Source organism: Ochotona curzoniae, unplaced genomic scaffold, assembly GCF_017591425.1.
Source record: "Ochotona curzoniae isolate NIBS_2020 unplaced genomic scaffold, NIBS_Ocur_1.0 contig_4501, whole genome shotgun sequence".
In the NCBI taxonomy this organism is placed as follows: Eukaryota; Metazoa; Chordata; class Mammalia; order Lagomorpha; family Ochotonidae; genus Ochotona; species Ochotona curzoniae.
This window is the reverse complement of record NW_024466307.1, coordinates 7,314,458-7,338,593: the sequence shown is the minus strand read 5'-3', so window position 1 is coordinate 7,338,593 and position 24,136 is coordinate 7,314,458. Positions and strand designations below refer to the sequence as shown.

The window sequence follows — 24,136 nt, the reverse complement described above, 5'->3', positions numbered from 1 at the left end:
CTTTAACTTTTATTTTTCATAATAGAGTTCCATAGGCTTAGAGATTTCTTCTTTCCATCCTCTCCACTACCCCGTTTTTCCCCATATTATTACTATAGTCCTTCAACAGCAATCACAAGGCCACCATTCTGCTATTTAAGTGTATCCTGAAATTGTACGCATACACCATGATAGAAAGACCAGTATTCTGGGCCCAACATGGTGGTCTAGCAGCTAAAGTCCTCGCCCTAACCATGCCAGGATCCCATATGAGTGCCAGTTCTAATCCCGGCAGCTCTACTTCCCATCCAGCTCCCTGCCTGTGGCCTAGGAAAGCAGTCGAGGATGGCCCAAAGCCTTGGGACCCTGCACCTGCATGGCAGACCTGAAAGAAGTTCCTGGATCCTTGACTTCGGATCAGCTCAGTACTGGCCTTTGTGCTCACTTCAGGAGTGAGTCATTGTGCAGAAGATCTTCCTCTCTCTCCTTCTCTCTGTATATCTGACTTTACAATAAAAATAAATAAATCTTTTTTTTTAAAAAAAAAAGAAAGCCCAGTATTCTATTGTCAAGATATTTTTAACAGTTTCATTGGGAATCCATTTTTTATTCAGAAGTAGAGATGCATACTGCAATGTATCTTCACTTCATGGTATATTTATCTCTATTACGAAAACATTATTTTATTTAAAAGGAACAATTATTGGGAAAGAAGGGATGCATCCACTGGTTCCCAAATGGATGCAGTGGCTGGAGCTGTGCCATTCTGAACCAGGAGTCATCAGCCTAGAGCCTCTTTCAGATCTCCCACATGGGTTCAGGAGCCCAAGGACTTGGGCTATCTTCCAGTGCTTTCCAGAGACACATCAGCAAGAAATTAAGTCACAAATGGAGCATCTGGGACTTGAACAGGTACCTACATGGGTACCTCGGGGCAGAGGTTTAACTCACTAGGCTGTGATGCTGACCCCTCCACAGACTTTTTTTTAATACCGTAGTACTTGTTTGATCCCTTATTCTCCACAGAAGTATAGATTATTCTTTGTCCCTGTGCCTTGTTGATTTTGAAATCTGGAGTTTCTTTTTCTGTTTGCCCAGTTTCTGGTCAATATCTCCATTCAACCCTTACAAAGATTCCTTTTTTGCTTGCTCTGATCTAAAATCCTGAATCCAAGTACTCAACCTCAAGTCCAAGGGGCATTTGCTATTCCCCAGGACTATTGATCAAAAACAAAAACTAGAGACAGCTGATTAGTAATCTATAGCCATTTTAAGGTGTATAGAACCTGGTTGTGTATAAACTAATGAGTGAAATGTCAATGTAGAAGTCACAGGATGTGGTTCAGAACTTACATTCTTTTTTTTTTCTTTTTTAACATATTGGTTACTCAATACTATGTCAACTAATTCCATAACATTATAAATTGTTACTGATATAATGTCGGGGCTTTCAATTGATCGGGATGATACTCTGCTGGCTCTACCTTCAGACCAGAGATGGTCTCCCCAAGAAACCACTGAACTTATCTGGACAATAAGATGCTGGACTTTATGCTTGGTAGATGCTTGCAATGAAAGAATCTCAACTGAATTTGAACTGTGGTAATGCAACAAGGTGGAGGAATCCACCATGGGGGGGCGGGGAGGAGTTTGGGAGGGCTGGGAAGAATCCCAGTGCCTATAAAACTGTGCCACATAATGTAATCAATAAAAAAAAAAATTACATGACTTCCAAAGACACCAACTTCAGGGAGCAGCCTCTGCCTGCAGTTTGTTTTAAGAGGTGCAAGGACATTGTGTACCTCCATCTCTACCCTGGAAAAAGAAAAAGAAGAAAACAGCAACCATACATAGTTCACCAAGAGAGAAGACTCTGGCTGTTGTGGTTTCTGTACAACAATTAGAACAGGCCAGTTCATGTCGCAAACATTCCACTTCCCCTCCAACTCCCTGCATGTGGTGTGGGAAAGCAGTCAAGGATGGCCCAAAGCCTTGGGACCCTGGACCCACGTGAGAGACCCGGAAGAGCTCCTGGATCCTGGCTTTGGATCAGCTTAGCGTCACCTATTGCAGCCATCTGGGGAGTGAGCCAGTGGATGGAAGATCTTTCTCTCTTGGTCTCTCCTCTGTCTCTGTAAGCAAAAGATAAAATAAAGTAAAACATAAATGAATCTTTAAAAATGTGATATCTTCTGAGCTTATAAGTGAAGTGCTGGGTAAGCCAATAGCTCACCCAACCATAACAGACAACACTAGATGAGATGTATTTTAGAATTTTAAACAAAAATTGTGATAACAACAATAAAAAAAATGTAAAATTAACACTTCATGTTTTTATATTGGGTTATGTCTCCTTTTTCTAAATGTTTTTACTTTCAGTTTTGTTTTTCTAGAACTGATAGAGAATCATGAATTAACTATTTTTCTGTTCTACTATGGTTTGTCATTCTACTACGAAAACATCTTTGTCTTCCAAAGTTGAACGTTTTTCTCCTCCAGCAGTCTGTTTGCAGAACGTGACATTTAAGGTTTGTAAGAACAGTCGGTCTCTATCCTGGAGACAGAGGACAGCAGAGAGAAGATTAGGTCCAGATGATGGCAAGAGATAGTGTGGGGTAGACAGAACAAGCAAATGTAGACACACTTATTCACCTTTTTCTCTTTAGTGAACTTATTTGTATAACAGAGATTCCCATAATGCCTCCTGCAAAGGCCTAAGTTTGGATGGAATGTGATAATAATAATTAAAAAAACTTACAACACAGTAAGATTTCAAAAATTAAACAACAGAAAAACAATGAAATAAAGATATCCTGGTCTAACTATATTTTAGAGGCAGTTGGAAAAGTTTTTCTTCTAAGTTCAACAATTCAATATTGAAAATGCTATAGTGTTAATTATACATAAAAAAAACTCAGCTACATCATAATCATGCATATAAAAGTGTTTCCCATTAAACAGTTTTAAATGCAACCAGCAGTGTGGCTCAATGGGTTAAGCCTCTGTTTACTCAAGATCTGACCTATTTCTGATCAAGCTCCCTGCTGATAAGCCTGTGGAAGCAGAAGATCTCTTAAGTCCTCAGTCCCCTCACCCATTTGGAAAACAAGGTGGAGCTCCAGACTCCAGGCTCCAGTCTCCAGGTCCACAGCCCAGGCCACAGGCTCCAGGCTCCAGGCTCCAGGCTCCAGGCCCCCGGCCCCAGGCTCCAGACCCCAGGCCCCAGGCTCCAGGTCCATGCCCCTGGCTCCAGGCTCCAGACTCCAGGCCCACGTCCCAGGCCCCATGCCCCAGGCCCCAGGCTCCAGGTCCACACCCCTGGCTCCAGGCTCCAGACTCTAGGCTCCAGGCTCTAGCCTGGCCCATCCCGGCTGTTGCAGTCAATTGGGGCAGTGAAGCAACAGACAGATGTTAGAATCAAGTAACAGCAAAGTGAGCATAATGCTTTATAACAAAGACAAATACTTCCCCCCAAAATTAATGGAAAAGGGGTATTATGGGAAAAAAAAACCCTATGCATAGACATTGAATTATTTCGCCTCAAAACAAGATTATCTAATTTCACTCTCCATGAATTTTTGGAAGTGCCTCTCATGGTCTCATCTCTTTACATGCTAACATATATATAATAGTAGCAATTCATTATGCCTATTGTTTTCACTTCATTACTGGCCAAATTTAATAATTTATTACATTATGTAATAAAGGATGAATTAAGTAAATTAAAATAAATGCTCTTTGGAAATGGTTTAAATGTTTATCTTCCTAAGCCAAAAACATGTTGAAACATTTTTTCCTCAAGAAGCCTGCTCACAAACATTTACATGGAATGCTGAAATATTTAAAATTAGTAATAGTTTTTTTTTCAGCAACAAAAGTGTCTCAGAACAACTTTTCTCATGCTTTAGAAAGAATTTTGCCATACATCATATAAGAAATGGACATGGAATGTTTAATCCTTTGAGAATAGTTAATTAAATCTTTTCCCCCTACTTGCCTCTGGTCTGGGCATGCTATGGTACTCCCCGTGGTTTGTCATTTTGCTTTAAGGGTTGGTGGGAGTAGGGGGAGGGGAATCAGCATGGCTCAGTAAACACACTGCATATCCAAATGTCACCATGGCAGCGTTTGTCCGCTTGTCAGAGTCTTTCTGAAGTGACTCGGTCATTCATTTTGTTGAATCAATATTGATGCTATGGAGACTTATTACCTGAGGTTTGGACAGAGATGGGGTGAACGAATCCTTCGCGGCTAGCACCACCTTTCAGTGGGGCCAGGATTATGATTTTGGTTTGCACTGTGAGATTGGACTCTACCCTTCACATCATTGTCTCGTAAGCTTGACATTCTGATGTGAAAAACGGTTTCAAGTGGAAAACCTTTCTCTGGGCTATGGCAAACTTCTGAAACTTCCGGGAAGGGGGCAAGGGTGGGAAGCACAATATACGTATTTTGATACAAAATTTTTAAATATTTGATAAAAAGTTCTTTAAGTTCAATTATTTAAAAATCCTATGTTAAAGCTTAATTAAGCATGTTATCTGCCAGATATTTCTGCTTAATCTTTTCTACTTCTGAATTCCTTCCCCATTTCAACAAATATAAAAAAAAAAATCACACTATTTTAAAATGCTAAGATTTCTTTAAGGAAAAAAAGTTTTTAGTGGAATGGGGCACAGAATGAGTTCAAATGCTCAATCCACATACTCACTGTAAATGCTTTTCTATGGTTGCAGGGCTAAGTTCAGCCCAGCACTCACCAATTGCAAAAATGAAATGATGAGACACTTCCGTGACCTGTGCTCTGCTTGATAATCCTGTGATGAGCCGTAGCCGTCTGCCTGACGAGTAGAGCCAGGACTAGGTCCAAGAGGCCAGTTTCTCTCCTTCAGGCCTGCGACCCAGGCCAGTACTATCTAGATCTGCAGCGAGTGCTGCCCTTCCAGGACGCTAACCTGGGTAACCTAAGGAAGCCGGCTGCGCAGGGTTATGGGAATAGCTCTCCCTGGGAACCCCCAGGTTCTAGCAAGGGCTTCTCCCATTCAAGGTCATGTTTATTTTACCAGTGTCTGTGAGCAGACAAAATCCCTGCAAACAACCTCCCCGCCCTCTGTCCACTGCCACACAGATGGGAAAAGCAAGCCCATGGGAATGGGACCAGAGGACACCAAGTGTGCTTAGAGACCAGGCAGTCTTGCAAAGGAGACCGCCCCGCCCCCCACCCCCTCACCCTACTCCTACCCCCGTGGGTGACTGGCCCACTTAGCACACCCGGCTCAGGCATCTCTGCAGTGTGCCGTGCTCTGCTTTTCAGATTATAGTGAAAATTCCGTAAGAGCACTCTTGGGGGGAAAAAAATCTTGATGCTTTTGTATGTAGCTTGTACAAAAGGACTTTAAAACATCTGTGGGAAAAGCAGCTAAACAAATTTTTTTTGGTACAAAATACTTTTGAACTCCATGCATGCTGTGGATCTTGCGAAAAAGGTTTATCGAAATGCCTAACAGGAAAACGCTAGGTATAGTTTAACAAAAAAAATATGATACTGAAATGAACTTGCCTTTTGGTTCCACTTTCTACAGACTTTCTGAAGTATCCTTGCATTTAAGTCATACCAGAACATTTCTATTGAATTGTCTCACTTTAGAGAAACTAAAAATCCTTTTGAATATTCTTCCCTGTGGGATTTGGAGTTAGGATTGTGCTTGAAAGAGTGCCATGCCTACAAATAGAGCATTTGTATTGCATTAGAGTAATCCCGCATGGAGTACTCCCCCAAAAAGTGGGGTTCTCACTAGTTCTTTTCTTTTCTCCCCTTTCTTTTCTGTAAAAAGCAAGAAGGGAATTGTGCATGTTTTCTACCCAAAAATGCTGAGCTAGTTAATTTCTGATAATTATAAAATCATGGGTGGCCACTGGTTCAAAGCAAATCTTTCCCAAATAAAACCAATTATGAGCAGAGGCTTTAACTGTGTCCCTTTATCCACTGCCAAAATGTAGTATCAATAGAACAGAATGTGAAAGGTACTGAAAGTACTCCTCTGTTGGTGGTAGTTCTACACCATATGGAATGGAATCAAAGGAAAAGGAATTATACAACCTCAAGTTAAATTATGCAACTGCAGAGCAAGAAAGGCAAATCAGGAGCAGACATGAGTACACCTACATTTTATTGTAAATGTTTTTCATTGACATCACCAGGCAGCCAACGCTCTCTACTGACAATGTGAAGTAACTGAAATGATGTAAAAGAAAAACTATTATCTGTACAATCATCAAACCAGAAAAGCATTTACAGTAAGGGAGCACCATCAGAAATGAATTTTTTTAAAGACTTATTTATTTTTATTGGAAAGTCAGATATACAGAGAGGAAGCAAGACAGAGAGGAAGATCTTCTGTCCAATGATTCACTCCTGAAGTGACCACAACGGCCAGAGCTGAACTTATCCAAAGCCAAGGAGGCAGTAACTTCCTCCAGGTCTCCCATGCAGGTGCAGGGTCCCAAGGCTTTGGGCCATTCTCAACTGTTTTCCCAGGCCACAGGTAGGGAACTGGATGGTAAGCAGGGCCACTAGGGTTAGAACAGGTGCCCATATGGGATCCTGGTGTGTTCAAGGCAAGGACGTTACCACCAGGCAAACACGTCGGGAGCAGAAATGATGCCATATGTGCACCAGCTCATGTCCCAGCTGCTCCACATCCCTTCCAGCTCCCTGCTTGTTGGCTGGGAAGGCAGGGGACAATGGCCCAAATCCTTGGGACCCTGCACCCGTGTGACTGACCTGGAAGAAGCAACTGGCTCCTGGCTCCTGATCAGCTCAGCTCTGGCCATTGTCGCCACTTGGGAAGTGAACCAGTGGACAGAAGATATTTCTCTCTCTCTATCTCCTTTTCTGTAAAGTCTGCCTTTCCAAAAATAAATAAATACACACATCTTTAAAAATAATGAAAAAATAAAACGGCAGGTTGTTTTGTTTATCATCATCACTCAATAGCCTACAAGACATTATTTATTTTACTTAATTATATCTATTTGATTTTAAGTGATTAACATTTTTAGCCATCTGTAATGAAATGATTTCATAAACACATGAACCAACCAATTTTCCATATCTCTCTTCCATTAATTAAGAATTTTTTTTCCAGTGGATTTATCAAACAGGTTCCATCTTTCGGGCCATCCTTGGCCATCACCAGGGACTTTCACAGAAAAACATTGAATCTGTGAGACGAGGAAAGGAGGAGGGTCCATTTCCCGGATCGCAGAAGCAGATCAGCTCTTCTCCTTTATTCTTTCTGCAAAATGGTGATGCAAAGCCAGCACTCAAGGAGCCTGATATAGGTACCATGAGCGTTCCAGGGCACTGGAGAAGCTGAGTAGCTTTATTTTAAGGGAACTTAGGGATTGTGGTGGGAGCATGGGGAGAGCAGGGACAAATTCTCTTTATGGGTCATCATCCTACCTTCAGTGAGAAAAATCTTCTCTCCAGGGTCTACAAAGAAAGTCTGTGCTGCAAATGTAAGATAAAATCAAAAGATTAGAAGCTGCTTCTCTCAGGAACATTGGTGAAGGGAGAGGACAAGCATGGTGCAACAGAACAAAGCTGAAGAAGAAAAAACTTCGCCATGGAGTACTGCCTGAAAATCTGGGTTTCAAATATTCACTGAGTGGTGAGAATGGGTGTGCAACAGGGTCATCCACATCCTGGAACGTGGCGCCCTCAGCAGACTGGATACCCAAGGCCATGTTCAGCCTGTGCTCAGAAAACTGACTTGTTTCCTGTGGCAAGGACGGCACTTTTGTGGCACTGACTAAAAAAAAAATCCATGTTGTCGGTAATAATCAACTTCACCCAACAATGGGAGGAGTTCAATTTGCACTCCACACAAAAGCAAAACAGCACATGGTGCTGGAAAGTTTCTGAGCAGAAGAGTAATCCCTGAACAGATCCTTCTGAATTAGGGTCAAAGATCAGAGACAGTCTGGCAGCAGCTGAAGGAGTCGTTCTTTCCCATAGTTGAGAAGTAGACAATGCTGGAAGGTGGTTCAAGGCCTAAGCAGTCAATGCATTGCATTAACACAAGTCAGGTCCGTCCACTGACTCACTCAATACGCACTGCTAACCGTTCTGCCGCCGCTTGAAATCTTGGGCAGTTGATCTATTGTTTTACATTCGTTCACAATTATTAGCAAGTAGTCTCATTCTCAACATACTAAGTAATGTGAAATTTCCTCCTTTTCTTCTCAGTTTTGTTTTCTTTTTTATTTGTAAGGCAGAGAGAGAAGGAGAGAGAGAGCACGAGTCGGTCAGAGAAATCTTCTGTATTCTGGTTTACTGCTCAGATGCCCCTAAAATACCCAGGGCTGGGCTGGGCCAGTGGCAGGAGCCTAAAACCCAGCCTGGCTGCCCAGCATGGTTGGCAGACACCAGTTCTTGAGCTAGCACTGTTGCCTCTCAGGGTGTGCATGAGCAGGAGGCTGGATGGGATGAGGCAGCCAGGAGCTGAATCGGGCACTTTGATCCTGGATGTCTGATTTCTACTAGTTCTTACACTCTATCCCCTCCCTTTCACTTTGATGTATTGTTACAGGTTGGAAACCAGGGAGAGAGACAAAGGGCATGTCATAATCCATTTCCAGTTGCTGTAGCACAATGCCTGGGACTGGGTAATGTATAAAGAAAAGGATTCATTCTCACAGCTTTCAAAGTTCAAGATCAGGCACAGTGTAGTAGCCTAGCGGCTAAAGTCCTCATCTTGCACACACTGGGATCCCATATGGACGCCAGTTTTAATTCAGGTGGCCCCACTTCCCATCCAGCTCCCTGCTTGTGGCCTGGGAAAGCAGTTGAGGACAGCCCAAAGCCTTGGGACCCTGCAGCCGCATGGGAAACCCAGAGAAGGCTCTGGGCCCCTGGCTTTGGATCAGTTCAGCTCCAGCTATTGTGGCCACTTGGGGAGTAAATCATTAGACGAAGATCTTTCTGTCTCTCCTCCTCTCTGTATATCTGACTTTCCAATAAAAATAAATAAATCTTAAAAAAAAAAGAAAGTTCAAGATCAAGTGTCCCAACAGTTCACTCTCCTAGCTGCATCACAGAATGGCAAGTGCTTCATGGAGACAGGTAGAAATAAGATGCAATTCTCTCTCATGGCAAGACAGGAAGCATGACGAGATTCAGGGGTCAGTCTCAGCACCTTTTAAAACAACTTCTGCTCATGGAAACAAACTGGGATCCTATGAGAACTACATTCCAAAGGCAGCACCAGCACTGACCTCATTACCTTCCAACAAGGGCCTTCTCTTTGAGTCTCCCCCGTCTCAACATCAACACACAGAGGGGCAGTTCCAGCTTGAACCTGATCCTTTGGGAGATAACCTCAAAGCACATCCAACTGTTGCAAGAAATAAAGAAGGATTATTTTTATGGGGTCTTTTAGGGGGAGAGGCTTCCCCTCAAATGACTCTTTCAAAAGGCTACCATCTGTGAGGACACCATATGTGGGCTAGAAGTCCTGGAGACACTTGGAATTAACCTCCCAGCCTTGGTTTTCTGGAAGCCCATCACGGATGTTCTCTGGAGGCGTCTTAAGGACTGGGTAGTGAAAGTGAAGTTAGTCCTAAATTTCAACTTACACAAGTTGGGTCTTGTACAAAGTAACAGATTAGAGTTACAATCAAAACACTCTTCTGCATGGAAAGTCAGACTGTTTCACTGCTTTTGCTATGTCTCCCGTGGAGTAAACCCAAGTGTGAAACATTCTTTGAAGTCAGCAAGAATTCTTTGCTTCACATAATTCTGAAAGGATTTACAAGCCAAATAGGATTAAATCTTGGGAAGAAAGGGAGTGGGGACAGAAATTCCAGCTCAATCTGAGCTGTAAGTAAAACAGTGAGAAGGCAGAAGGAACATTTCATACAGCGGTAAATCTGTCTTCCTTTGCCTCAGAGTACCACAAGTACAGAGCCTTTAGAATCAGTCTACGGGGTGAAGTTATATGTAAATCAAATGTTTCAAATACAAACTAGTGTAAGAAAAACTAGGCTTTTCTCTCAATGGAGCCAATCTCCCTTTTGCCTGAGTTACCGCAATGGGATGCCTGGATCCACTGCAGCCATCTAAAGGATCCTTTTCCAAAGCAGATCCCGCCAGCACGCTCAAGAACCCTAAGCAACGTTCCTACATCTTGCTCAAAGTTCACATCCTGGCTGGTCTAGTTCCCTCCTCTTCTACAGCCCTCCCCAGCCATGCTAGCTTCCATGCTGTTCCTCCAAACCAACTAAGCTCAGTTCTTCTCTCAAAGAACCACAGAACTCAAACACTTTCTCTCTCCAGGCTGTGTGTGTCTAGCAAGTTTAACCCGTCCTCCCTTCACTCTCCCTGACCCAAACACTCTAGCCTCCCACCCCAATTTTCCTCCATTCCCTTATTACCATCTAACATGTTGATAACTTCATTTATTCATTTTGCTTTTATCTATCTTCATCACAAGAATTTGGGCTTGTTGTGCATTGCATATTCCCAAAGCTAAATGCAAAGCCTGGAACATAGCAGCTGGCTTAATTATATTTGTCCAAAAAGCCCCCCAAAACCCAGATGTCACTTCCATCAGGGCTTTCTCAAAAAGCCCTACCTTCATCATAAGTATGCCTATATCACCTTGCTATGATTTTTCATATTAGTGTGGAAGCTTTGTTCTTAACTTTTTTTTTTTTATTTGAAAGGCAGAGTTAGAGAGAGGGAGAGACAACACAGAGAGAGAGAGAGGGAGCGAGAGGGCTTCCATCCATTGATTTACTCTCCAGATGGCTACAATAGCAAGGTTTGTTAGGCCAAAGGCAGGAGTCAGAAACTTCATGTGAAGTCAATGCCCATAGACCTGATATCTCAGGCAGTGGCTCCATGCAGTACGCCATAACACTGGTCTCACTTCTGAGATTCTTGCTTGATTTTGCAGATATTGTTCGTATACCTGAGAACTGGGACAGGCGCGGTCTCTTCATTCTCTAGAAAGAACTACACTGCAATGAGAAAATATAGCTGCCTCTGCTGTTCTCCCTGTGGGCTTTTCCTGACTCTGAGTATCCTACTGAGACCTGAGAAACGAGGTGGGGGTTTGTGCTCTGAACTCTATTTTACTGTGCCCTCGCCCAATACTCTTACCTGGGTCAGGCCCCATGCTTCCGCTTGGTTCACTGAACCCTGCTGGATCATCTTAGGTCTTCAGGCACGGAAACAAGGTGAGCTATTCAGAGACACTCACCTGCACGGATGTGTCTGTGCATACAAAGTAAATTCAAAAATTATGGCAAAGCCTTTCAAGTTGCAGCTTCTGCGGTTATGAACATCGGACTACTCCTTTCCACGTGTGCCAACTCTCTGAAGATGGTGTTTATATAAAGTTTGAGTGGACAGAAGACACGGGGCATCTTCATAGTCAGGTCACATTGAATGTTCCTAAATTACTAGCATTTATAAGCAGTTCTGGATTCCTGAAGTATACTTGCTTCTCCTTTTATCCATATTATGGCAAAGCTGTGACAATCATACACTGAACAAAATGAAAGCAGCCTGGGAGGTCACTGGGCACACCTGCTAGCTTACATCTAAATTCTGTAAACCAAGTGCTGGTATTGTGGCATGGTAGGTTAAGACACTGTAGGCATCCCCTAAGAGCACTACTACCTGGGATATTCTGGGGAAATAACAGTGGAAGGGGAAAACAGAGGAAGGGGAAGAAGAGGAGGAAACACCTCTATCTACAAAACTGTATCATGGCAAGTAATAATTTAAAAAAAGGAAATTAAAAATATATATATATGGGTGGTAAGCTGTAAGATAACTCTGGAAGGAACAAGTTCAGTTATTCAACATAAAAATGTGTTCAGTTTTATTTTTTCACGAATGAACACACTTAAACTGCCTCTTCTGTACCATGGGCTAAAGCGGGAAAGATGAGCAGTGTTGCCCACCCCGGCCCTGTCCCCTCCCGCCACAGTTAACATTTCCTTAACTCTGAGGGAAACGTTAAATGTCTCTCCTGAACAGACAGATGAGTGTGTGGAGGACCTGGGAGATGTACAAGGCAACCCGCCTTTTCCCCTTTAAAATGTTTTGGAGATCTTTCCATGTGCTTGATTGTACATGTTGCCTAGCCCTTTTGTTTGTTTTGGCAGAGTCCCTTAAACAAAAGGCTTGCATGTACTTTTCCTTCTGCAAACATGCCTCAGGTCAATGAATGAATATATCAGAAATGCAGATCAATTCCATTCTTCTGAACCAAAGCCCGGTATCCCATTGCTTTAACGGACCTGAAGCTTCCAGTTGGCTGTGATGAATATTAAGAGCGTCTGCAGATTTTGGCTCCTGGTTTATGTCACACACCGTCCAATCTTACACATCCGTGTTTGTATGTGACTCTCAACTCATGAATTAGCCAACTGTATTTCTAATTGTGATGGAAACGGCCAGAAGAGTTCATTAGCAGGTTAAATCGACATCTCCTCTTATTACAACCACAGAATCTGAATGTGACAAAAACACCTATTTCTAGGAACTATGGATTCTTTCAAAGTCTTTAAAGAAAAGCCCTTTCTGTGGAGAACTTAAAAAAAAAAAACCCTGTTGGACATTGCTGTATGCGAGACATCCTTCATTTGAAGACAAAGTGCGTGTTCGCACTGGCCAGTGCTTTGGAACGCTGCCAAAATGCACAGGCTCAACTGCTTCCTTTGTATAAGGTAAAAGTAAAACAGAATTCCATGGTGGCCTTCTGTAAAACGTTCAGCCCCTGCATATTTTTTTTTTCTGCTTTGCAAGTTAAAAAAAAAAAATCGCAATTCCAGAGTTTGTAGACAGCTGTGAGAAAGTTATTTCTAACAGAAGTCCCCACAGGTAAGGGTCACTTGGAAGTTGGGGGAATGCTACCAGTTCAGCTGCCACAAGCGTTCCACTGCCTATTGGTATTACAATAAGCAAAGGAACCTTCCACGCAGACAGAAGGCTGCGTCCCATTAACATTCATGAGGCCCGCGGGGCCGGGGCGCCGGGCATCCAGGAGGCAGCCGGTCCTTTGTCTCCCGATGGGAAAACGCCTCGGCGACAAATGGCCGCAGACAGCGGTGTCACGAGGGCAGCCGCACACAGGGCTCCGGCAAGCTGTCCCCCGCCCCCTTCCTCCCAAGTCCTCTTCTCCCGCGGCTTTTGCTGCGGTGCCTCCCTGCAACCCCGTCAAAGAAGAAGAAGAAAAACACCTTGGAACAACGTTTAAAACACAGCCTCGAGGGCTTCGCGAGGCGTAACTGCGCGGCCACCCAGCGAGGCAGCGCCCCGCGTCCCCGCACGCCGGCTCGAGCGGCGCGGGCAGCGGACAGGCTCGCCGGTCAGCGCCGCACGCAGGGCCCCCCGACGTGACCAGATCGCGTCTCCTCAGACTTTCGGTTGAGGAATTCTTGGGGACAGCCCCGACGCACGGAGCTCGAGCACCAGGCTGGGGGCTCGCGCTGGGCCGGAGCCAGGCTCTAGGGGGCTCCCGGCCTTCACCCCACCCACCTCCCTAACGGCCTCTCCACAGGACGCGACCCCTGCGGCCGGCGGCCTGGAAACCAGGACAGGGACGAGGTCCCCAGGGCCGCGGGGCTCAGCGCCCAGGTCGCCTCAGGTCGCCGGGATCTGGGCGCCGGCTCAGCCGGGCCGCAGGGGAGGAGTCAGGGGCGGGGCTGGCAGAGCGGCTCCGCCCCTCTCGGGCGCCGGCGGCGCAGCGCGCATGCGTGCGGGCCAGAGGCCTGTGGTGGCACGGCCCGCCCTCGCCGCCCTCGCCGCCCTCGCCGCCCTCGCCGCCCGCCTCCTCCTCCCACTCCGCCCACTGGACGCGATGACGCAGCGTAGGCTTGCGGACGTGGCGGCGGCGCAGGGCCGGGAGGGCGGAGGACGTTCTGGGCGGCTTTTGGTATTGTCAGACTCAGGCAGCATGAAGACTGAGGCTCGGCCATGCGCATCCCCGGGACAGCGGAGGACCCGGTAGCCGTCCCCTCGCCGCATCCGCTTCATGCTGACGGGACAGGTGAGGAGGAGGAAGCCGGCGGCAGGTGGGGAGGGAGCGTGGGCTGCCGGGGTGGCGGGGCCTGCGTAGGGGAGACCCCCCCCAGACGAGGAAGCCCCCCACTTCCGTGCCAGGCCCGGGTCGCCCTGTCGGCGGGGGAGCTGAGGCTCGGCGGGAGGAGGATGCCTGGGCCGGCGGGTTGGCCTCCCCGGGTGTCCGCGTCGTGATGCTGTGACGGGGAAAGACCCGAGTTGTTTGTGGGAGGTGGGGAGCCTCGCTGGGGCTGGGGAAGGGAGGGCAGACAGAAGGGAGGGAGGTGGTCCTCGGGGAGCCTCGGCCACGGGTTCGGGGCTGGCCGCTCGCCCGACAGCTGTCACTGCAGGCCCGGGGGGCTGGGCGACGGCCGCCAGCTGCCGGCTGACCCTGCCTGCAGCCCGCTGGGTGTGGCCGTCCGGGTGCGTCCGTTTGTGCGACTGGGGCCCCCTCCGTGCCCGGTGATGGGGTCATCTCTGAGGTCCTGGCCTGCCGGCTTGCCGCCTCCAGCCCTTCCGACCCCGTGCCGCTTGGGAACGCAGACGGGATCGCTGTTACTCCACTGCCAGCTTTTCATTAAACAGGCCAAAGGTACAAGCCTTTAGATACTGATTGAGCAACGTGACCACGGAGATGGGGTGGTGGAGGTGTCTGAAGGCGCTGTACGGCATGGCACAGTGAATTCGTTAGCTGCAGTGAGCCACGTTTGAAAGATCCTAAGAGCACATTAGCACAGAGAAAAAAGCCCGAAGGAGAGCGGAAGTGGGTCAGTGTAGTTGTGTGCAAATTGCTACATAGTGAGTGGCTCCGAGTTTTGTTGTTGGGTTTTTGTTTTTGATCGTTGTTGCCTTTTGACCGCAAAGGCATGGTCACATAAGTGGGTGCTAACCTGTTAACTCTGGGGGGAACAGGTATGAACGTAGTATCAGAACTGCTTTACACATGAAATGGGACAAACTTAGGTTATTGGCTGTTACGTTAGGAATCGAGACTCTTGGTGAGATACGTAGCACGTTGGGTAACTGTTGAAACCATTTACTTGGCATGCAGCTGTGTTATCTGTGCTGAGTGGAAATTCTTGACTTTTTAAAGTGTTCCAGTGTTACCTAGAGGAAAACTGGATAGTAGTCTTCAAGGGTGGATTCAATTTTATGAAACACTGCATGTTATGGCCACTCATTTTAGAAATGAAGGCAGTTAGAGTGGGTCTGCTGATTCCCCTCCCCTCCCAGAGCCCCCACTTGATACTAGAGGGTCGAGAACGGAGACAAAATGTCCTTGAGACATTATTCTGCCTCTGCTTCCAGCATACACTTCTGTGGGTTCCTCTTGTGTACATTCTTCTTCCATCTTTCTTTTTCCTTTTCTTTTAAGATTTGTTATTTGAAAGACAGACTTAGGGAAAGAGAGGCAGAAGAAAAGTGTGAAAGAGTAACCTCATTGCTGGATTCATTCCCCAAATGGCCACAGCAGCTGGACCTGGGCCAGGCTGAATCCAGGAGTCCATCCAGGTCTCCCACATGGCTGTGAGGGGTTGAAGGACCTGGGCTACTGCTTTCCATTCACATTAGCAGGGCACTGGCTCATAAGTGGAGCTGCTGGGACTCCACCTGGCGCTCAGGGAGGATACTGGTGCCGCAGGTAGTGCCTATAACACTGGTGGTTCCCTTACCATCTTTGCAGGCCGACTTCTGTGTCTGTATCAAGGTAGTCAATTTTAGAAATTGTCACAGCTCAATCTTGGGCCCTCCTCCACTCTTCCAGATCTCACCTGTGTCCAGGTTAGTCATAAAGTTGTATTTCTCACCCACACCTCTCTTTTGACTCCATAGCCTGCCGCCTATAGTGTCTGTTCCCTTTTACTGTCTTAGGAGAATGGGTAATCATAGTCATACACCTTTGCCCGGCTGTTAGTCCCCAAAGAGAATGGCACCACAGTTTGTGAAGTACAAATCGGACACCATGGCAGGCATGGTCCTGAACGGGCCTTCCTCATATCTGAGCCACTTCATGGCCAAAGTATCTTATTTCCAGAATGCCTTTTTACTGCCTTTATCCATCTTTCCTGACAATAACTGAAAGGAAGCATGGGAATAATTAATGTGAAACCAAAACAGTGAGTGTGCAATTGATTTTTCATCTGCTTTGTTTGTAATCAAAATACTGATATGTCATCTTGATGAGGGTCAGAGTAGGTATGCAAGTAAACAAAAAGTACTCATTAATGTGTCTTTATCATTTCGTTGAAGTGCCAGTTGGGTTTACATTTTTTAAGTACATATGTTCAGTCTTCATAGATCATGAATCGATTTGATGGGGAACTGTTTTGGGTAAAACGCTACTAATAAAAACCTTGGAGAGCAGAATTCTGACCTTTATAGAAGGCTCTTCCCATCCACACTGAAAACCCTGAAGTTGGTGGGCACCAGGGAGTGAGTAGTGCAGGGCAGAGTGCAGTGACACATGAGCACAACCTGTAGAAGTTAGAAAGTGTGTGTTCATGAGTATTGTGTGTTCATGTGTAACTGTGTCTGTGGTTTAGTGGGTTTACTGTGTGGCCTGGGACTCCGGCTTCCTGTAGGCTCCTGGTTTGAATCTTGCCTGCTGTACTTTGCATCCAGATTCCTACTCATGTGCCTACGAGGCAGTAGGCGACAGCCCACGAGTTTGGGTTCTTGTCACTCCCAGGGGAGACCCAGGTAAGTTCCTGACTCCTGCTTTCAGCCCGGCTCTGTTTCTAGAATCAACAAAGGAGCAAAGGAATGGAAGATCTGTTTCTCTCTCTTTCTCTTTACTGATGCTCTCTCAAAATACAAATAAATATATTTTTCCAAACAAATCCTATATATTGATTTCATCGGGGTATAAATTGTATACATGCTTTTTAAGGCATAACAAAAATATTTCCCTAATTTCTACATACTCAAAATAAGAACTTCGTGATAGCATTTTGCCTCCTTTGTTAAAATATAATTATAATTGATTCAGTATCTACAGATTCAAGTAATTGCAGATCCAAAAGAAAAAAAAAAAGACAAAATGTCACATCTGTACCAAACATGTGAACATCTTACCTTCTTCTAAACAATCTGATAACTATTTTTATAGCATTTATTCTACATTATAGCGATGAAGTAAGATGTGTGTGGTTTCTAAGCAAATACTATGCCATTTTATATGAAGGACTCAGCCGTGTGGATTTGGCTTAGAGGTGTCCTCACACCCGTCCCGAGTACAGGATTCCTGTCCAGCTCATGATGCAGCGTGTCCTGTGAGAGCTGATTATCTCCTCCCTCCATGCCAGTGTCTGCACTGCCAACAGACATGTTGTACTTCAACAGTTACAAAACTCAGACCTGAACTTTCCAATAATGAAAGCACTTTTTAAGACATTGAGGATTGTCATATTGAGATGTATGTAAATCAGGAAATCAGCTGCATTCCACCCTGTCTGTGTTGTTTCTTCTAGACCTAACGTGATGGCAGGGAGACATCAGAGCTGGAGTTCTCCTGTTGCCGGAGTTCAGTTGAGTGGGCAAGTGCACGCGTTTGGGAACAGCACAGACAGCGACATGTTGGAGGAGGATGTTGAGGTGTATGAGCTTCGATCCAGAGGGAAAGATAAAATGCGAAGAAGTACATCGAGAGACAGGCTTGATGACATTATAGTGTTAACAAAGGACATCCAAGAAGGGGATACTTTAAATGCAATAGCCCTTCAGTACTGCTGCACGGTAAGTTTTGGTTTTATATAGTGCAATCAACTATAAATTACCTGTTTGTTGGCCAAGCCCCAAACTGAAATAAATTCTATGTCCTTTTATCCTGTTCCTCCTTTTTTGCTTTTATCTTATATAGAAATTGATCATGTCAGTAGCTGTTAGATACTTTTATTTCCAGTCCCATGATTTTACGCAATATTATCTCCCCCAATTTCCTGAGATAAGTGTGTTAGCACAGTAATGCTTTTCTATAACTGTGTGCATATATAGGGAATGATAATGTCCTGTTTTTAAAAGTGGTTTCTGCTATACTGATTACACCTTGCAGTTTTCATTTTTTAGTAAATGATAGGTTTCCCTTGTTACCACCATGTACAGCCTTATAGGACATTATATTTTAAACATCATATGCCATTCATAGTATGGATGTGCCAGTCTTACCTGTTCCCCTGTATGGACGTTCAGTTGTACACTGTGTGTGAGTACCATTCCAACTCTGTCCTGAAGTCATGGTGTCTGTCAGCACTTACATCCGCAGCTCAGTGTGTGTCACAAATCCCGTGTCCTGGCTGTTTGTTCTTCGTGTCCTTTGTGGATTTCTGTCACGGCACTGTATTCCTCAAGGGTCTTTCCTGTCACCTTTGTCTCTTTTCTAGTGAATCTGTCTGCTCTGCTCCAGCTCCCACTTCTACTTTTGCTGATATTGCACAAACCTGATTGTCTAGCTGAGATCCATTTCCCAAGTTTCAGACAAAATAGGATGTGTCTTCCACAAGCGCATGAAATGAACAAAATTGGACATAATGAAACTGCAAATTATGAAATGAAGCATGGACTTTACAGTTTTGGGTACCAAAATAAGCTTATCAATTCCATTTTTCTACTACCTTTTGGAAATGCTGTCACTTGTGTGTGTGAAGCATCCCAAAGCTAATGTGTCTAAAGTCTGCACTCTGCTCTTCCCACCATCCACCGTCCTGCTTTGGCAGCAAATGCCATTGTCTGTCATTGATCATGTTGCCCAAACCATCCCAGACTCATTTCACCTCCAGCATCAACCAGCTGATATACATGATGAGGGCTTAGAGTAAAGCATTGATGAAAATGATGAATGAAGGGCAGGCATTTGGCACAGTGGTTAAGTTACCCTCATTCTGTATTGGAGTACCTGGTTCTGGCTGCAGTCTAGCTTCCCGCGAATGCATGTCCATGGGGGCAACAGGTGATGATGTCCACGCGCTGGCATCCCTGCCACCCAGGTGGAGACTCAGATTGATTCCCACATGCCATCCTCACAGCAGGGATTTCACATCTCTCTTAGTGTCTCTCTGCCTTTCCAAAACAGTAAAAGAATGGAAATTGATGAGTAAGACTAATGATTTAAAGGTGGTGGGAGAGCCTAGCACGGTAGCTGGTGACAGTCTGAAAAATGTCATCCTCTCCCTAATCACAAATAGCATAGGGTATGCATATGTACCTTGGATAGGATGTGGATACAAGTTGAGCAGTATGTAATATATATTTCCACGTACAAATGGGAAGCTTACAAAAATGATCTTTCAAGTAACTTAATGCATTTATGGTGAGAAGTTTGGGTAAAATAGCTTTAGAAGATGAATTACCACATTGTATGAATTCTAAATTATATATGTTTTCACACATGCGAACACCTTTATAATGGGATGCTGGCATTTTTTTAAAAAGATTTATTTATTTTTATTACAAAGTCAGATATACAGGGAGGAGGAGAAATAGAGAGAAAGATCTTCCGTCTGATGATTCACTCCCCAAGTGAGCACAACGGCTGGTGCTGTACCGATTTGAAGCCAGGAGCCACACAGGTCTTCCACACGGGTGCAGGGTCCCAAGGCTTTGGCCCATCCTTGACTGCTTTCCCAGGCCATAAGCAGGGAGTTGCATGGGAAGTGGAGCTGCTGTGATTAGAACCGGCACCCATATGGGATCCCGGTGAGTTCAAGGTGAGGACTTTAGCTGCTAGGCCACACTGCTGGGCCCGGGATGGTGGCATCTTAAGTATGTTTTGAATAGTCTTTTTTCATGAGTCATAGAAAACCAGTGGCACAAGTTAAAGTTGATGGCATCGTAGATTTCATAAAATGCTACTTCAGTAGGGCAAGCTAACACTGAAATTACCAAATTGGAATAAGAGCATAAGTATGCGTAGTCCTGCCTCCCAGATGGCTTACAAGCAGCAGAACTGTGGTATTTGTACCTGATGCACGAAGGCAAAGAACAAAGGACCTTAGAAGCCACTTTAATTGCCAGCACAGATGAGTGTCACTAACACAGGAGTGACAAGATCATGTTCTTAGACTGATCCATAATAAGTGGTTAAAATTCTTATCTACAAGTTAAATTAACTTCCCTTCTCCCCTTGGTGTGGCAACAACACAAATGATTAACCTGAATTTTTTTCCCTCCAAAAGATCACTGGGATGAGTGAGTATTGCAACCATTGGTTTGGTTTATCCATCAGTTGAATGTTGCATTTGTTTTTGTTTTTTTAAACAGGTAGCAGATATCAAGAGGGTTAACAATCTCATCAGTGATCAAGACTTTTTTGCCCTTAGGTCCATCAAAATTCCAGTCAAAAAGTTCAGTTCCTTGACTGAAACACTTCATCCTCCCCAAGGAAGACAGGCTTCCCGTCCAGCTGGGCAGTATGCACCGGAACACCATGAAAGTGGGCCAGCTGATGATTCCCTTGCTTCCACTGAGTCAGCTGGTAGCTTTTTAAAAGAAGTAGATCGAGACATTGAACAGATCGTCAGGTGTACAGACACCAAGAGAGAGAACCTCAATGAGGTAGTGTCTGCCTTGACAACACAACAGATACGCTTTGACCATGATACCAAAAGTCCTCAACGCAAGGATCCGTACTACGGAGCAGACTGGGGGATGGGGTGGTGGACAGCTGTGGTCATCATGTTGATAGTAGGTATAATAACGCCAATCTTTTATTTACTCTATTATGAAATTTTAGCTAAGGTGGATGTCAGCCACCATTCAACGGTGGACTCTTCCCATTTGGACTCAGGAATCACACCCCCATCACAGCAAAGAGAAATACAGAACAGAATTGCTCCAACTAAAGGACTACGCTTGGGCCAAGAGGCTGATCATGAACTGTTTGGTCAGGATTCTCAGTCACCTGCTGTTGAGCCCCAAACCTAGCATTAGTTCCTGGCAGTGCATTAGTGGTGAGGAGAGTCAGTTCCTACTCAAAGACCACTCCCAAGGAGACTGAAGATGCTGTGTGGTTTTTACCTTTTACAAAAATTTCTGAGCCATTTATTGGTGGATTGGATCTAAGGTTGCAGTTTCTACAGTTAGTGCTAAAATGAATCAATGCCTCCATCTGTTCTATCAGTGCTTAAAGCAGAAATGAATTTCTATGTGACTGCGAGGCCTTTAACTTGGAAGATTTATTATTTTTTCTTACTCGAGACTAGTTATGCTTACATTTTTTTCAAGTAATTATTTTGGCTTCAGGTCATTAGTATTAAATTTATCAAGCAGAATGAAAGTGTCGGGGTCGACAACTCAAGAAGAAATAATACTGTTAGCCACAAAGATAACTTAGTTGCAGAAAAGTTTGGTTCTTATTTATGATAGCATGGTTAACACTGAATTTTGGAACTTCTCCAAACCATACCCAGCAGCTGTGTTTTCACAGTGAAACAGAAACAGAACCTGGGAACGTATATATAATTTCTGTAATAAAGGTGAAGAGATGGAGTAAATGTTTTAAGCCCTTTATAAAATGTGTCATTTTTGGGAAATTGCCATTTTGTCACTAGAACACTGGAAAAGGCCGGAACCATAGAGGGATTTTTGTCACTGTACAGAACGCTTTCTTGAAGGCAGATACTTTCACCTCTCATTTGCTGTTTGAAAAATAATTCTGTTTGCCTTTGATGTTTGAAAGTGCTTTTGTGATTCTTTGATGAAAAGCGTTATGCCTGTACAGGTGAGCATTACTTAGGAAATTCTTACATACTGTGATAAGCTGTTGCTGTGTTACATATGGTAACATGCCTTAAATACATCTGATGCCTTATATTACTTTATGTAAGTTTTAGAATTAAACATAATCTCAGATGATGCAGTTGGATTCATTATGTAGGCTCCACTCACGAATTGACATCCTCAGCACCAAACACAAGTTAATCGGGTGACACAAATCTTTGTCTGCCCCTCGGCTCTGATGGAGCAGAGGGCTTATTATCCAAAACACAAGAGGGAAGAGGCCTTTTGCATTCGTGAAGGAAGAAAACTCTTGCCTAAGAAAATGTCCCAACTCTGACTTTTTTTCATGAGTTTATCATGAGGGGAACAGAGTTTATCATATGGGAAACCAGCCCGAGGCCTGGTTTCAAGCGCTTGCTAGTGACAGTTCCAAAGATTAGTGTGGACGGTCACAGCCTGGCTAAACTAGAAGCATTTGCATACAGACCCCATCATGTAATTTTTAAAGGTGTTTTTGAATTGTAACCAGAATGATCCTATAGAAATGAAATTTGGTGGAATCTGCATTTCCTGTATTGTGCATAATAAAGTATATACTCTAAGATATATAATGCCACTTCATTCTCTGGACAGTATTTCCTCATTTTAAATTTCAGTTTTCTGGTCAGTCATTTTAAAATCTCACACTGTTATATCAATAAAAAAGTGGATGAATTTAAAAAAATGTTAAGGTTTTATGTATTTTCAGAAGAAAAGGATCATTAAGAACTCAAGTCAACAAAAGGTTTAAAGCTCTAGCATATATAGAAGTCTTTTAGAAGTTAGTAGAAATAGCTAATTATGAGAAAAACCTGTGCATGAATTTTTGTTCTGCACCAAAAATTATCTCTTAATTCCATTTTCCTATGAAGTTTTCTGAAGTATGCTTCTGTTAGTGGATCTTAAAAAAAAATCAAAAGTGTTTAATGGGGAAATAGTAGCAAAAATGATTTGCTTAGTAATCCTTTATTTAAAAACTTTTTAATATTAATGTATGTTGGGCATCTTGAAAAGAGTAATATGATCTTGCCAGCTTATACAGTTCTAGCTAGTTTAAATTTAGTAAGCCTGCTGAAAAATAGTTTCAGGGACAAAAATGCAGATTGTAGGTTAGCGTAATCTAAACGTCCTTTGAAGAATTTTGTTTACATCAGATTGAGAGATTACAGTCAGTGTTCCTTTGTTGCTAACTGTACTTTGAATTTGTGATCAAAGGGTTTGATTTCCAAATAAGTTATTTTTAAGTAATGAAATGTACTGTGTACTTAATTAAAATTTTCTGTCTCGCAGGGTATCCTTTCTGAAGGAAATATATATGCTATGACACAATCAGGCAGTTTCTTTGAGTTGTATACCTTTAAATTAATTTACTTTGAGTTATATAATTCTATAACTTATCTGTTGTTTTTAAGAAAAAATGTAATAGGTTAAGAAAGTGTTAAAAAGCACTAATTAACCTGCATTAAATTTGTAGCTAGTGCAAGCTACATCAGCAGTCTGATACTGCAGTTCTCACTGGGTAGAAACCCTTGTTTGAGTGACTTTGAAGCCCTATGTGTGTGTGTGTGTGTGTGTGTGTGTAAGCAGCCAGAACAGCATTCATGTATTGCTGCATTTGGTTCACTTAGAGTTGGAACTGTAGAAGAAAATCTTGTATTTTTGTGATAGATTCTTAATTTTTTTGTTAAGATCGAGTAGACATGGTTTCATGTCTTTTAAGGAATGGATGCCATTTAAATCTAGTCCGTTTTGCCATCAGTCCCTAGAAAACTACAGGAGTCGTGACTTAAAATGTCACAGAATCTGCTGGTCACATGAAACATCAGAACGAAGATTGTAATGTTGAATTTGTCTTCTGCAAAGGATGTTTTGGCTTTTGAGGTTTTCTTTTTGTGGAATACTCCTGCTTGTTGCAGGGCAGAAAAGTTCATTCAGTGAGCCAAGAATGTATCTGTTTCTAAAATTAGCTAATTAGAAATATGAAGGATACAGTTAGGTTCATAGAACTATTTGGCAAGGATGCCTTCCAAGTGTTAGAGGACCAAGGAGTTTCAGAAATCTATTTGAGTGGTGCATTGCTGGGATGAGAATCATTTGTACTTTGAATTACAACAATGTTGCTCAGGAAATCAGTGTTTTTCTTCCAAGTATGTGCATATTGCACAGTTAGATCACAGTAAAATCCAAATGCTTTATTTAATTCATTTTATGTATGCAAAAATCTATAAATCTTTTGTATAATGTATTTTATACAAGTGTAATAGAATATTATGTTAGCATGTACATCTGTAAAACTTTTTAAAACTTTTTGCCTCATTTTTCATTTTA

At 43.7% G+C, this 24,136-nt stretch overlaps 1 protein-coding gene across 1 annotated transcript; it reads left to right on the top strand.

Moving 5' to 3' along the window:
• The first annotated feature begins 13,874 nt into the window (after positions 1 to 13,874).
• On the top strand, positions 13,875 to 23,910 carry LYSMD3 (LysM domain containing 3). The gene is made up of 3 exons (XM_040986035.1): positions 13,875 to 14,045; positions 17,527 to 17,791; positions 20,312 to 23,910. Exons 2-3 carry the CDS (start codon positions 17,537 to 17,539, stop codon positions 20,972 to 20,974), a joined length of 918 nt encoding a protein of 305 aa, XP_040841969.1. The 5' UTR covers positions 13,875 to 14,045; positions 17,527 to 17,536; the 3' UTR covers positions 20,975 to 23,910.
• Positions 23,911 to 24,136: the final 226 nt, after the last annotated feature.